Below are 13,787 nucleotides of genomic sequence, written 5' to 3'. Positions count from 1 at the left end.
GTAGGTCAACGAGCAAGCGATGAAGCCATACGCCCTGGCTTCCTGCGTCCGAGAGAGCGTAATACTCTGCTTCGGCTGATGACTTCGTGACGCAGGATTGCTGCTTCGAAGCCCATGAAATTGGCCCGCCAGCGAGGTAGAATACCCATCCTATACGGCTTCTCATGGTGTTAGGATCCGATGCAAAGGACGCGTCCACGCACCCCCAGAACCCGTATCTGTCCTCACAGCCAGTATTACCACCCGTTTTCGGTTGTCCGTAGGTTATCGCAAGGTTGCTGGTTCGCTTAGCGTATCGGACGGCTTGGTAGACGGCGGAGAAGTGACGATCGTGAGGTTTGAGGTTATGCTTCGTGAGCATCCCAAGCGCTAGGGAGAGGTCAGGACGTGAGACCGTGCTAGCGTAGATTAGACTACCAGTGAGAGACTGGTAGGTCTTCACGCTCTGCTAGTCGGCCGGCTCTTCGGCCTTCCTAAGCTCGATGCTAGGGCTGAATGGGATGAGAGGTTTTGGAGAGGAGGAGGTCGGTAGAACCTCAGGAAATCTGTCAATATAGGCTTTTTGGTCTACTTTCATGATTCCAGCTTCCTAGTCGCGTTGAATCCTAAGGCTAAGGTAGTGAGAGACCTCACCTAGGTCTAAAATAGACCATTTCTTAGCGATAGCTTCTTTGACTCTCTGAAGCGTTGTGGGAGACGTCGCTGCGAGCAACATGTCATCCACGTAGACGAAGATGACGGTAATTCCACCCCCTTGCTCGTGGCGTACGTATAGACACGGGTCAGCGGAGGATGCAATAAAGCTTTTGGAAATAAGGAAGCTGCTAAGGGTCTTATACCAATTGGCTGCTGACTAGCGTAAGCCGTATAGACTCTTAAGAAGGCGACAGACTTTACCGCGAGGTTCGACGCCATGAAAGTCGAGACCGTCGGGGTATTGCATGTACGTTTCCTCTTCCAATATCGCATTGAGATAGGCTAAATTGACGTCTAAATGCGTCGTATGAAGCTTCTTTAATGTGATGACTGCAAGGAGTACTCGGAGGGTCTCGTAGCGGCCGGTGGCAGCGTACGCGTCCTCGTAATCAATGCCTTCTCTCTAGGTATTACCTCGGGCCACCCACCGTGCTTTGAACTTAGCAGGTCTGCCATTAGCATCGGTCTTAAGCTTATAGACCCATCGACCGGAGAGGATCTTAGCCCCTAGTGGTGGAGACGCTAGTTGCCATACCTAGAGAGTCTCAAATTGAGAGATCTCCGACTTCATAGCTTGCTCCCACCATGGCCAGAACGGTGAAGCCTTAGCTTCCCGCAGAGATGTTAGAGAATCGAGCCATTGAGCTGGCGTAGATTCGATGTCCTGGATAGACGGAAGCGCTAGGAGAGAGCTCTCCGTAGAGAGCACCTTCGCTTCCGTAAGAAGCACTGTGGTCTAGTCTTCACAGCATTGAATCTCAGCTTTTTCAGCTCTGGAAGCTGTTGAAAATAGCTGAATTGGGTCTCTAGAATCGGCGTCAGACATGCTATCTGATGCGTCCGATGCATCTAAGACCTCGGATTGATCTGAATTCTCGTCCAATACGTAGAATTCGTCATTTTGGGGATCGTCGGAGACCTCTGGATCGGGGCTATGGAGGTTGACGGGCCCGGAAATAGCAGGTGATGCTTGCTGGGCATTAGCTAGAGAGGCTTGCTAGATGTTAGCAGCTAGTGAGGTGTCAGGGTCATTGTATAGATCCCAATCGGGTCCTTCATCAATGATTGCATCTCTCACGACATACATTGTGCCTCCTTTTCTACCATTGGGAAATGGTCTATAGACGCGGTATTGGGCGCCGTTATAGCCAGTATATCCAGTGAGGTAGCCGAGCTCTGCTCTCGGAGCTAGGTGGCGTCCTTCGTCGCTTTGATGAATAGCTTCACGTAGGAAGACCTTCCAGACCTTACTACCAATAACGCGTAGAAATGATAGGTCTAGCTTCCTACCGTAGCGAAGCTCGAAGGGAGTAGTAGGAGGTCTTCCTTACATCTTACGGCCATTATAGACTGTCATGTTTCTCACGATAATCACTGTCTTCATGATCTCAGCCCATAAGAAGGTAGGAAGCTTGCTATCAGCTAGAATGCATCGCATTCTCTCACTAACAAGCCGCATTAGACGCTCCACTTTGCCATTTTGCTCGTGAGCGTACGGAGCAATGAAATGCCAGCGAATTCCTCTCATTTTGGCCCAATATTGAAGCTTTTGAAAGGTGAATTCTCTGCCATTATCAGACTAAATAGCTCCAATTTCATCCCTTGGCTTTAGAAGCTCTGTGGGAGTAATGAGGTCTTGGACCTGACATTGCCTGTCCTTTTCGTACGTGCTGACAAGCTCCTTGGTGACTATCTCAGCTTCCGACTTGGTTCTAAGGAAGCGGACCTCGGCCCATCCATCGAAGTCATCGATCATAAGAAGCCAGTATCTAGCTCCGGATTCGATAGCGGGTGTGAGCTTGCCGCCGCCGCCAATGTCGATATAGACGAGGTCTCCTACTCTCTCAGAGCGGTGGAGAATTGGCCGCCGGCTAGGTTTGTGAGGTGCTCGTCCGATAGCACAGTCTCCGCAAGGCTATTTAGAGACTGCTAGACCTTCAATGTCGATGCCATCCACAATTCTCGCCGTTTTCTACACCCCCTAAGTGCCAATGTGACCCATCCGTCGATGCCAGGTGTGGACATTGACCCTAGACTTATTCAGACGGGGTTAGGGTGTTTCGGCATCCGTGGTCAGGATAGCTATAGAGCTTCGGACGTTATGTAAGCTTGCTGTCTCCATTTTTGGAGGAGATCCGACGGAAGAGACATTCAAGATCCACTGCTTATCGACCTTACGCCCTGTAGCAAGAGTGCTACCATCCTTACGCTTCAAAAGCAGCTGATTTAGACGGTAGATAGCTGTGACGCCTTTCTTTGCTAGCCTTACACCGCTAATTAGGTTAACGCTAGCTATCGGCGTCCAGGTGACGTCGGTAAGAACGATATTGGAGTCTGGTCTTCTTCTAGATCCGGAAAGCTTCATGCAGACATCTCCACGTAGACCTTCTTCAATCGTGGTGCCGGAGACTGTCTATATACGGATAGAGACTGTTCTTGCCGTACCAGGCATGAAATTGCTAGGTGAAGCCGTAAAATGGACGTCGGCGCCTATGTCACAGATCCATCGATCTAATGGCGTGTCGATAGCCGTAGAGAGTATATTTTGAGGTAGGAGGATTTCAATGGTATTTGCAGTATATGCCTCCATTTTTTCGGCTGAAAAACCATCTCCTTTCATCTCTTTTTCTAACTTCTTTTCACGGCGGAGCTTCCAGCAATTCGACTTCACGTGGCCCTTTCTATTGCAATGATCGCACTAAGATTTTGAACCTAAAGCTGCTAGTGCTGCCATCGCTGCCGAGCGTACGGCGTACGCACCTCAGGTCTTAGTCTCACGGTCTAGTGATCTCTCGAAGTCTTCGAGCTCAGCTATAAGCTCGTCGAATTGGTAGATCCTATCGGAGTCGGATAACCTGCTCACTCGCGATGCGAGGCTGGTCTTCCACGCGTCCCATTTTAGACTGTCTAACTTTCTAAGGAAGAAGAGGCATTTAACGCGCTCGCTATCAGTGCTTCCGATGAATGTCTTCGTCCATGCGGTCTGAAAGCGGAATTTGTATTGATCGAGAGACGTGCAGTTACTCTCGAGAATCTCATCGAGTTCATCAACACTATTAGCTGCTATAGATACATCGGTAGGCGCGTACGCGCTCTCAATTACTCTCCACATTGCAGCTGGATCACGAAGCTTTCTATCTTACAGATACTGTTAGATTTGCTTCGACACATAGCTATTGATAGCTCTTCTCGCGAATAAGACAAATTAAGCTTGTGCCAGGAAGTGGCGATGCTCACGGGGTAAGATCATGACTTCACCGTATACAATTGGAGTGACGGCATTGTCATCGAATAATTGCTCCATATTATCAGCCCAATAACGGTAATTGGACTTGCCCTTCAAGGCTTCAAACTTGGAGTCGTCCCGAAGCTTTCTAACTGCTTCCTTCGCCCTTTTTAGATGCGAAATAGCCTTTTCTTGCTCGGGGGATTCTCTCGGTCTAATTTGACGTGGAGGATAGGTGCCGACGGTATTTTCATCATCATACGGCATATTTCTCTCAGGGGACTAGAGAGGTACAGAATCACGAATCGGCGATAGATTGAATACATCGCTACGGTTGCTCCTATCTACATTGAGTATAGGGCGTCGATTCGCATGAGAATTGTCAACGCCAGTGGCCTCTAGCGCTAGGAAATGCAGCGGGTCTTGCTGCCGAGAAGGCTCTTAACGGAAAGTACGGTCGGCGTCTTCACGATCATCGTCACTATAGTGGACGGATTCAATATCGCTAGGCGGCAGCTCGCTTTGCTCAGGAGCTTGCCGTCTCGGGCGGAGACGTCGAGGGTTCGGATCAGACATCGTTTCGGAGGAAAGGGCTCAGGGGAGGCAGGTTGCAAGATGAAGCTATTCCCGGCTTTTGAGACAAGCCGGGCTCATAACCTGTTGAAATTACTCGATGAATTTACCGGGAACCATGTACGTCAAGGCCAACGAGGTGGTTTAGGTCTGATCTCTCTCTCATGAGAGAGAGATCCTATTTAATGAGAAGCATTTCTCCTGAACTATACTCTACATGGTAGGTCAATGCTGATCATGAGCTTCATGCTTGGCGAAGTAGGCATTTCATGCCTGGAGATGCCTGGAGATGCCATGAATCTCAACATAATCTAATCAATGTATCTTGACATAATCTCGACGCGCCTTCAAACCACAAGGACATGTTTTACGTCAGCGGCTCAATCTCTCCTTCCCAAGGCTTAAAAATATGACTAAATTGCCACGTCGGCCTAGATAGGAAATACGGGGTAGCAAACAATTCAAGATTTACGGCAGCAAGGCTACTTATTCTATTGCACAGTGACACCAAGATATAAAAATAGAAGGAAGGTGAACATAGCCGCGGATCTACCAGCGGAAGAGTTTAGCCAATGGGATGAACAGCCAGAAGAAAGAAAACACCGAGCCCTCCGAATGCACGCTCGGTCTTGTCGTACCACCATTCGTGACGGCCTGATACGGATCCTGACCATAAGTCGAGTTCAACGTGACGTGCGCAGAAATGGCTCCATCTTCCAATCGAATCCAAGTCTCGATTCCCTCCTTGAGGCTCTTCTCGTCGAGGAGGATTTGACGGCCTCCGCGGGCTAGATCGCCATATCCCCCGTACCCCGTGTGTCGACCGTAGCACATGTTTATGCCGCTTCCGGTTAGATCATGGTCGACAAGTGAGCCATCCCATTTGAAGCACCTGTCATTGTTAGCATTTCGACAGTCAGAGCGCGAGAAGTGTTTCGTGTTTGCCTACCAATCATTCTGATGATCATGACCGCTAAACCCAGCAATCAACCCCTCAGTATGAAGAAGGGCCTTCATGAACTTGACATCCTGGCTATCATAGCTCCAGTCGCCAGTACCCTGCGGATTGACCCTTTCGCCATTGATACCAGGATTTCGACGTGGGTCAACACGGTTCTTGCTCTGATACTCCAACATTGCATGAGCGGGGATATGATAGAAAGCCAACGAGGGAATAACACCCCACTTCGACTTAAGCTTTGAGTTAGTATCAGTGAACCAATCCACCACCTTAAAGCCAGTCAGCCAATTCATTCTCGCTTATCGAGCACAAAACTCCAGATCACGGTTCTTACCGATTCATCAATCCAACTCGGCCTCTTAACAGATGGCCCCCCTTGACCCTCGGGCTGATAATAATGTCCACCCTTAGTATCAAAGAACCAAAGAATAAGGGTCGGCTTATCTGATTCCGAAGCTCCATGAGAAAACACCGGTAGGTAATAGTTCGTGATGCCAGCCTTAAGCCCGAAGACTTTACTCTCCGTCAAACTGTTAGCGTGGCGCGTCTCGGCTTTGAACATGTCTTCCTTGGGGTCGAGGTTGACCTCGCTGTCGTGGTTGCCGTAGGTCGAGGCCCATTTGTATCCCCTGTCGAGGAGCGGGGAAACGACTCTGTCGACGTATTTCTTCGAGTCGGCTTTTCGGGTCCGCTCGCCTGATACCAGGTCGCCATTCAGGACTACGAAGTCGATTTGCTCTTTTGAGAGGATGTATTTCATCACCTCTGTCGATTTCGCATCTTTGATTTCATCTGCTGAGGCGTTAGCGTGGTTGCTCCTATTCATGGATTCCTCAATTCAAGCTTGCTTCTGGGGTATCAGTTGGACATACCTTCGGCGAAATGCAAGTCTTCGAAGACTGAGATGTGGAAGGTGCCATTCTCCGTGAATCGAAGCGTGCGCTCCGCTGGTGGTCCGAGGACTGTCTGCGCGGAGAATTTGTCAAGTCGGGGTGCCATATTGGAGATAAACCTGGGTTTCACAGTGGGCAATGATCTTTATCACTTTATTCCAGCTAGATCCTTAGCATTGACGTCCCCCGGAGGTCAGTGCAAGTGGATGGAAGCAAGAAGTGGGTTGAGATTGACGGGAATGGGGCGCCAAGACGCACATCATCCCTTTCCCCGCATTCCGTGCTTGCCTGGGACCTGCAGCTCAGTAAGCATCGATATCCGAAGGACTCACATTCTAATGCAGAAATGGCAGACTATCAAAGCGTTGAATCAATGATCCCAAATGTTCCACTTGCCTTGTTGCTTGTGCTGGCATCGACTTCGGCATTAGACGAGGGATCAATGATTGATGTTCAAATAACCACAGTATGAAAGTAGGTACGGTCCCAATAACCTCACCTCTGGTCTCACAAAGACACGTGGTTGTGGAGTTATTTGCTGGGTACCTTGTGGTATTCGACCAAGGTGTTACTCAAGGTCCCCCTTCCATATAAATACATAGTCCAACCTCCACCCTCCATCCACTTAACTATTTCAACTCCACAACGATACACATGTCAATATATTCAATACCTCTCACTACGAAAGACATGGACAGCAAGATGGAAAGCCCGGTAATTACACAGAGCAGATCAGGTGCTACGTGAGGGAGTACCTTTTTCTCGTTGGGGACTCCTCTGCTAGGCATAGCCCTCCGGTGACTGCATTACATGGATATCTTGACAGGACTACGCTAACCAGGAAAGAAACCCGGTACAATGGCCAAGTTGTTTGAGGCCTGCGACGAGTAAGTCGAGGTACAATTCACCGACTGGAACCTACGCTTGCCTATAGTCAAGCACTACTGTGAGTCTACACAAGGAAAATGTTATTGTGGAAATGTAATATTGACATCTGATTCTACACGATAATAGAAACAGTAGATCGAGATCGATCAAGCAAGGTTGTACACCTTGCGCATGTGGAAACCACACAATGTTGAAATAGTAAACCCGACACAGCCGTACATCACGGAGGTGACGACAGCCAGTGCCAGGTGAAATCGTCAATCATGTTGAAACTCCAGGCCCGCTTTTGGTATCCTCTAGAAACCCGTTGAAACCCATATGTTGAACTTTTGGTATCATCTTCGTAACTCATCATAAAATAAAATGCCCCGATCCAGAGACGACAGGTTGAGAATGTCGCCTCCTATTAAAATGGTAAAGGGTTGAAAGGATCTACTGCGCATACTTGGCGCGGAAGAACTTGGCAGCGGCGACCATGCCCTCGAGGGCGGCCTTGGTCTCGCGCCACTGGCGGGTCTTCAGACCACAGTCGGGGTTGACCCACAACTGCTGAGGAGTGAGGTACTGCAGCATCTCCTCAAGACGGTCCTTGATCTCCTGCTCGCTGGGAATACGGGGAGAGTGGATGTCGTAGACACCAGGACCAATGTGACGGGGGTAAGCCTGGTCAATGAAGACCTGCAGGAGCTTGGCGTCAGACTTGCTGTTCTCAATGGACAGGACATCGGCATCGAGAGCAGCGATGGCGTGGAAGAAGTCCTGGAACTCAGAGTAACAGAAGTGAGAGTGGATCTGAGTGCCGTCGGTGACACCGGCGGTGGACAGCTTGAAGGAGTCGACGGCCCACTTGAGGTAGGCAACACGCTCGGAGCCAGAGCGGAGGGGGAGACCCTCACGGAGAGCGGGCTCATCGACCTGGATGACGTGGATGCCAGCGGCCTCGAGGTCAACAACCTCATCGCGGAGAGCGAGAGCGAGCTGCTGAGCCTGGACAGACTGGTGGACATCGTCACGGGGGAAGGACCAGCGGAGACAGGTGATGGGTCCAGTGAGCATACCCTTCATGGGCTTCTTGGTGATGGAAGCGGCGTACTTGGACTCCTTGACGGTCATAGGAGCGGGGCGAGAGATGTCACCAACGATGATGGGGGGACGCACGCAACGGGAGCCGTAAGACTGGACCCAGGCGTGGGTGGTGAAGACGTAACCGGTGAGACGCTCACCGAAGTACTGGACCATGTCGTTACGCTCTGGCTCACCGTGGACAAGAACATCGAGGTCGAGCTCCTCCTGGATCTTGACAACCTCCTCGATCTCCTTCTCGATGAACTTCTCGTACTCAGCGGGGGTGATCTCACCCTTGGTGAACTTGTTACGCTGGACACGGATCTCCTTGGTCTGGGGGAAGGAGCCGATGGTGGTGGTGGGGAAGAGAGGAAGCTTGAGGGTCTTGCCCTGCTCAGCGTGGCGAGTGGGGAAGGGAGACTTGCGGTTGTGCATCTCCGCAGTGACGGCAGCCTGGCGGGCCTTGACAGTGGGGTCGTTCGTGCGCTTGGAGGAAGCACGGGCCTGGACAGACTTGGCGTTGGCCTCAAGCTCAGCACGGACGGCAGCAGGGCCTTCGGTGACAGCCTTGGCGATCACAACAACCTCAGCGGTCTTCTCGACAGCGAAGGAGAACCAGTCACGGACCTCATCATCGAGGGTCTTCTCGCTGGCGAGAGTGTGGGGGACGTGCAGCAGGGAGCTGGAAGTAGCAACGACAACACGGTCCTTGCCGAGCTTCTGGATGGCGTTCTCCACCTTCTCGATGGCGGCCTTGTAGTTGGTCTTCCAGATGTTACGACCATCAACGACACCAGCAGAGAGGACCTGGTTGGGGCCGAGAGCGGCGATGACAGTGTCGAGCTGCTCGGGGTTGCGGACAAGGTCCACGTGGATAGCGTAGAGGCTCTGGAGGTTGGCGAGGACGTCAATGTTGTGGACGATGTCACCGAAGTAGGTGGTGAGAGTAATACGGGGACCGTTGGCACCGACGGCGCCGATCTTCTCGTAGGCAGGCTTGAAGGCGGCCTTGGACTTCTCAGCAAGATCGAAGACAAGGACGGGCTCGTCAATCTGAACATCCTCGGCACCGGCGGCCTTGAGCTTCTCAAGGAGCTCAACGTAGAGAGGAACAAGCTTGTCAAGGAGGGTGATGGGGTCAACGCTCTGGCCACGGTCGGCCTTGGCGAGGGTCAAGAAAGAGACGGGACCGAGGATGACGGGGCGAGTGGTGATGCCAGCGGCCTTGGCCTCGAGGAACTCAGCAACGGGCTTGGGCTCGGCAGCGAGCTTGAACACCTGGTTGTCCTGGAGGGCAGGCTTGACGTAGTGGTAGTTGCTGTCGAACCACTTGACCATCTCCTGTTGAGCTGTTAGTATCTGATTCAACATGGGAAAAATTAGTGGACACGTACGAGAGCGGGAACATCAACACCCTCCTTCTGGAGGCCACGACCCATAGCGAAGTACTCATCGAGAGGGTGGAGGTTGTACTTGGTGTAACGCTCGGGGATGGTTCCGAAGAGCTGGTGGTGGTCGAGGATCTGATCGTAGAAGGCGAAGTCGTTGCTAGGGATGACATCGACACCGGCATCCTTCTGGATCTGCCAGTGAGCAAGGCGGAGACGCTTGCCCTCGGAGATCAGCTCATCACGGGAAATCTTGTCACCCCAGTAAGCCTCGGTGGCCTTCTTGAGGTCACGGAGCTTTCCCATACGGGGGAAACCCAGAACAGATCTATGGGGAGTCAGCAATGAAGGAATGAGGGGCAGATAGAGCAGAGGACATACGATTGAACCATTCTGACGGATGTGTATGTGTAAGGAGAAAATGGGCAGGGTCTCTTGAAGGATAGAATTTTCACCCGATGCCTTTGAGAGATGAAGAAGAAAGAGGAAAGAAAGAGGGAAAAGCTCGAAGAAAATAGAGGGGAAGGAAAAGTAGACTAACCCAACGGGGAGTTACGAGGAGGGGCAGCAGTACGGTATCAGCGGCCCTCGTACTGAGTACATACCCGCGGCACCCAATGTTACCAAGTCTAATAGGCTCATCTTTACCGGGGATCAGCATGTAAGTTACGGTTCATACCCGGTACCAACACCCCACGGTAATCTCCGTGATCGGGGCACTAAGGACGATCACGCCATTGGGTGTCACCGATAAGACTCATTATTTTCTCTACATGTAAGGAAGCAAGGATGTGATATTGATCTATTTGTTTGTCTATATTTGTTTTTATGCTCGCTTTCCTATGCTTGTTGTTATTTTTCTACGGTATGGTCAGATCATGAGGTGGTCGAGAGTTACATTATAACTCAATTTCTTAACCCCGCGTACTAGGGCCTCAATTGGTCAGAGCTAACCTGTGCACGAAAATATCAACTCTTATTGTAACCCAGGGAACTGCAACAGCACAGCTCCAATAATGTGTCAATGGCCCCTATTTTACTAACAGACCCAAGTCACATCCACACCAATCCAGAACAGCCCCGAACATCGGTGTCCGTTCAAGCAATTGATCGTCCCACGTGATCTGCCATCGAAAAAGTTAATTCCTCAGATTCTCAAGATTTGTTGAGCGAAGTAAGAATTACCAAGCCCAAGTCTCTCATTAAGCTCTCATTGCAAAAGAAGGAGGCAACGCGCCATGGCATCCTCTGATCTTGTTGAAGCCAAGTCCCAAGACATGCAGACCCAACATCAGCTCCACACCGATGAAATGTCGGTGACCAATGAAGATGATCGCGATTTGCTGAATCTAGGCTATCGTGCAGTTCTCGCACGTGGCTGGGGGTCATTCGACAATTTTGCGTGCTCCTTCTCGGCGTTATACTGCATTGGAGGCATCCGTGTGTTGTTCTACATCGCCCTAAGTGGCGGTGGGCCGGCCGCTATGTATGTATCACACGCTCCAGGAACTTGTCTCTATATTCCCCCGTTGATCATTAACACCTGTCTTCTGTAGATGGAGCTCTTGGGTCTCCGGTAGTATCCTCTCGATCATCACCGCCGCTTGCCTCGCTGAAGCGTGCTCAAGCTACCCCGCCGCGGGGTCGATTTACTACTGGGCATTCCGATCCTGGGGTGGTGGTCGAGTTGGTCGCTTTGTCTCTTTCCTCGTTGCTGCGTGGACTTTAGTTGCGTGGACTGCTTTCTTGGCAAGTGACTCGTTTGGCGTTGCCAACTATCTTGTCTCCGAAGTGGTGGTGTTCAATCCGGAAACAAGCTTCCCGTATGAGACATCGGATGTGCGTGCCCGCGCGGTGGCCTGGGCTTTCTCGCTGCTTTTCTTGGCCATTGCTACCTCGTTGAACTTTCTCCCGCCACGCATGTACTCGTGGGTGTTCCGGGCGGGTGTCACGGTCATCATCATCGATATGTTGCTCAATTTCATTTGGCTGCCTATCGGCGTATCCAAGACCTACGGTTTCCAATCGGCTGAATATGTTTTCACATCGACATACAATGGCGGTGATACTAGTCCCGGCCTTAACTGGGTTCTCTCCTGGTTCTTGGTGGGAAGCTGCCTAGTGGGACAGGACGCGTCGGGCCATGTCGCAGAAGAGACTATCTCGGCTAAGAAGGCAGCCGCTAAGGGTATTTTCTGGGCGACCGTTGCTTCTGCGCTCTGTGGTTTCCCTATAATCATTCTGTTCCTGTTTTGCATGCCACCTATCGAGACCTTCTACGACACCAGCGCGCCCCAGCCGTTTATCAACATGTACGCCATGGCGCTTGGTCCACATGCCCATGTGGTAATGACTATCATCTCAATGATCGGAGCTATTCTGAATACTTCGATCTCCTTGGTGGCTGTCTCCCGACTTGTTTTCGCCGTGGCGCGCGACGGTGTCTTCCCATACAGTGATGTGTTGTCCCGTGTGTCGAAATCGAAGCAGCCCCACAACGCGGTCATCTTCATCGCAACCATTGCCGCTCTTCTGCTTTGCACTCAGCTCCCGTCCCAGGTTGCCTTCTCTAGCTTGATTTCGACCTCCGCTGCTGGTTCAATCGCGGCATATGGTCTAGTTGGCATCGGTCGCGCATTCATCACGCGAAAGACCTTCCGCCCGGGCTTCTGGGACTTGGGTCGGTTTGGTGTGGTGGCTGCTGTTGTCACATTCATCTGGAACGGTTTCGCATTCGCCGTGCTCTGTGCCCCGACTTACTCGAACAGTGCGATCGACGAAGATTCCAGCCTTTTCAACTACGCCATCGTGATCATGGGTGGTGTCACGATCCTTGCGATTGCTGAATGGTGGCGCAAATCGAATGATGATTGGTTTAAGCACCTCAAGATTGCCGACTCGGATACCGAGATTAGCGAGCCGAATGAGAGGGATGAAAACAAGACCGCTCCAGTGTCAGTCTGAAGTTCTATTCAGCTCGCTGAGAGAAAAGAAAGGGAAATGGCCGGTGCTTACGAGTGGTCACGGTGACTACACTTCCAAGCACCCGACGGAGGATATAATATGGTAATACGGCATCCATACATGGATGCACAGGGTAAGCGTATTTTTATGCAGCACGCATGGCGGGTGTTCGAGATCTCGCGCTTTTGGTCCGCCGAAAGCGCAAGTCTCGTTCTGAGATATTACCGTTAAAACTTGATCTGGACAATACCAGCGAAAGGACATGCATGTTTCATCCCTCGTCTCTCCTCTTTCGGTGTTTTGCCTCGCAGATGCAGTCTCAAGGCGGATGCTACTAACTGCCTCTTTGGAGGTGTAGATCTGCGGTTTGCTGCTGGCAGGTCGATCACGCCTGTTCCAGCCCTTGCTATCCTTGTGCTTGCTGCAGTCACTGCTTCGATCCTGCACCGTCAGTGTGCTCTTGTCGATCCCTGCGACGCCCTGCATCTCTGCCTCCTGGCGGAATGTGGATTAGAGGACAGCCCTGCACATTTATGCAGGGTGTCACCCGATCGACTGGATCTCTGATCTGCTCGGTGCGCCAAAGGGATTCACATCTTTGCACATACATCTTGCGTACCCTTGGGATCGAGCTGTTGCAGTACTGTGGCCTGCACAGGCATCTTGCTCTTCTACTAGACCCGCTTGATTGGCAGGTCGGTACCGGAGATTGCCAGTTATAGCAAACCGCTCGTAGACATGTACATGCGTAGACTAAACGTCCTCACTAACCTCGTTTGTAGTTTAATATGATTGGACAGAGCTCTCTTCAATTGAGTTTTGTCAAACCAGTGGCTTTGCCTTTCCTACCACGGCTGACATTGTAAAAATGGGACTACCGGTATGTCTTGGGAATCGATTGGTGATGTATGAAGATACTGGAAGCAATATCAACATTTGCTGTCTAGCTCGCATAGACAACGATGTGGTCTTGTCTGACGTCAAGCGTGTAGACGATCATTACCGAAAGCGTACATTCCCCTCAGTCCAAGCGTGGGGAACAGAACAACTTCATCTTCATATCCAACCCATTCCCAAGCAGACCCCTTTCTAGTAGCCTTGCCTCTAGCTTCGAGCTCAGAAATCTTCACACA

The 13,787-nt window shown here is 51.1% G+C and overlaps 3 protein-coding genes across 3 annotated transcripts; 1 reads left to right on the top strand and 2 right to left on the bottom strand.

The window, feature by feature from the left end:
- Positions 1 to 5,044: 5,044 nt before the first annotated feature.
- N7446_000647 (metallophosphoesterase family protein) lies at positions 5,045 to 6,455 on the bottom strand (the record flags this gene model as incomplete). Its single annotated transcript, XM_058509414.1, has 4 exons — positions 5,045 to 5,387; positions 5,445 to 5,725; positions 5,791 to 6,248; positions 6,329 to 6,455. The coding sequence occupies 4 exons, from the start codon at positions 6,453 to 6,455 to the stop codon at positions 5,045 to 5,047; spliced, it is 1,209 nt and encodes a 402-aa protein (XP_058378393.1).
- A 1,214-nt stretch (positions 6,456 to 7,669) lies between these two features.
- On the bottom strand, positions 7,670 to 10,082 carry N7446_000646 (5-methyltetrahydropteroyltriglutamate--homocysteine S-methyltransferase; the record flags this gene model as incomplete). The annotated part of the gene is made up of 3 exons (XM_058509413.1): positions 7,670 to 9,643; positions 9,697 to 10,018; positions 10,072 to 10,082. The coding sequence occupies 3 exons, from the start codon at positions 10,080 to 10,082 to the stop codon at positions 7,670 to 7,672; spliced, it is 2,307 nt and encodes a 768-aa protein (XP_058378392.1).
- An 831-nt stretch (positions 10,083 to 10,913) lies between these two features.
- On the top strand, positions 10,914 to 12,654 carry N7446_000645 (uncharacterized protein; the record flags this gene model as incomplete). Its single annotated transcript, XM_058509412.1, has 2 exons — positions 10,914 to 11,176; positions 11,247 to 12,654. Coding segments are annotated over 2 exons (1,671 nt in total), but the record flags the coding sequence as incomplete, so codon positions are not given.
- Positions 12,655 to 13,787: the final 1,133 nt, after the last annotated feature.

The sequence above is a fragment of the Penicillium canescens genome (assembly GCF_028828765.1).
Source record: "Penicillium canescens strain IBT 15451 chromosome Unknown utg000001l_segment0_segment0, whole genome shotgun sequence".
In the NCBI taxonomy this organism is placed as follows: domain Eukaryota; kingdom Fungi; phylum Ascomycota; class Eurotiomycetes; order Eurotiales; family Aspergillaceae; genus Penicillium; species Penicillium canescens.
The sequence above is the reverse complement of the archived record's forward strand: the minus strand, read 5'-3'. Positions and strand labels throughout refer to the sequence as shown.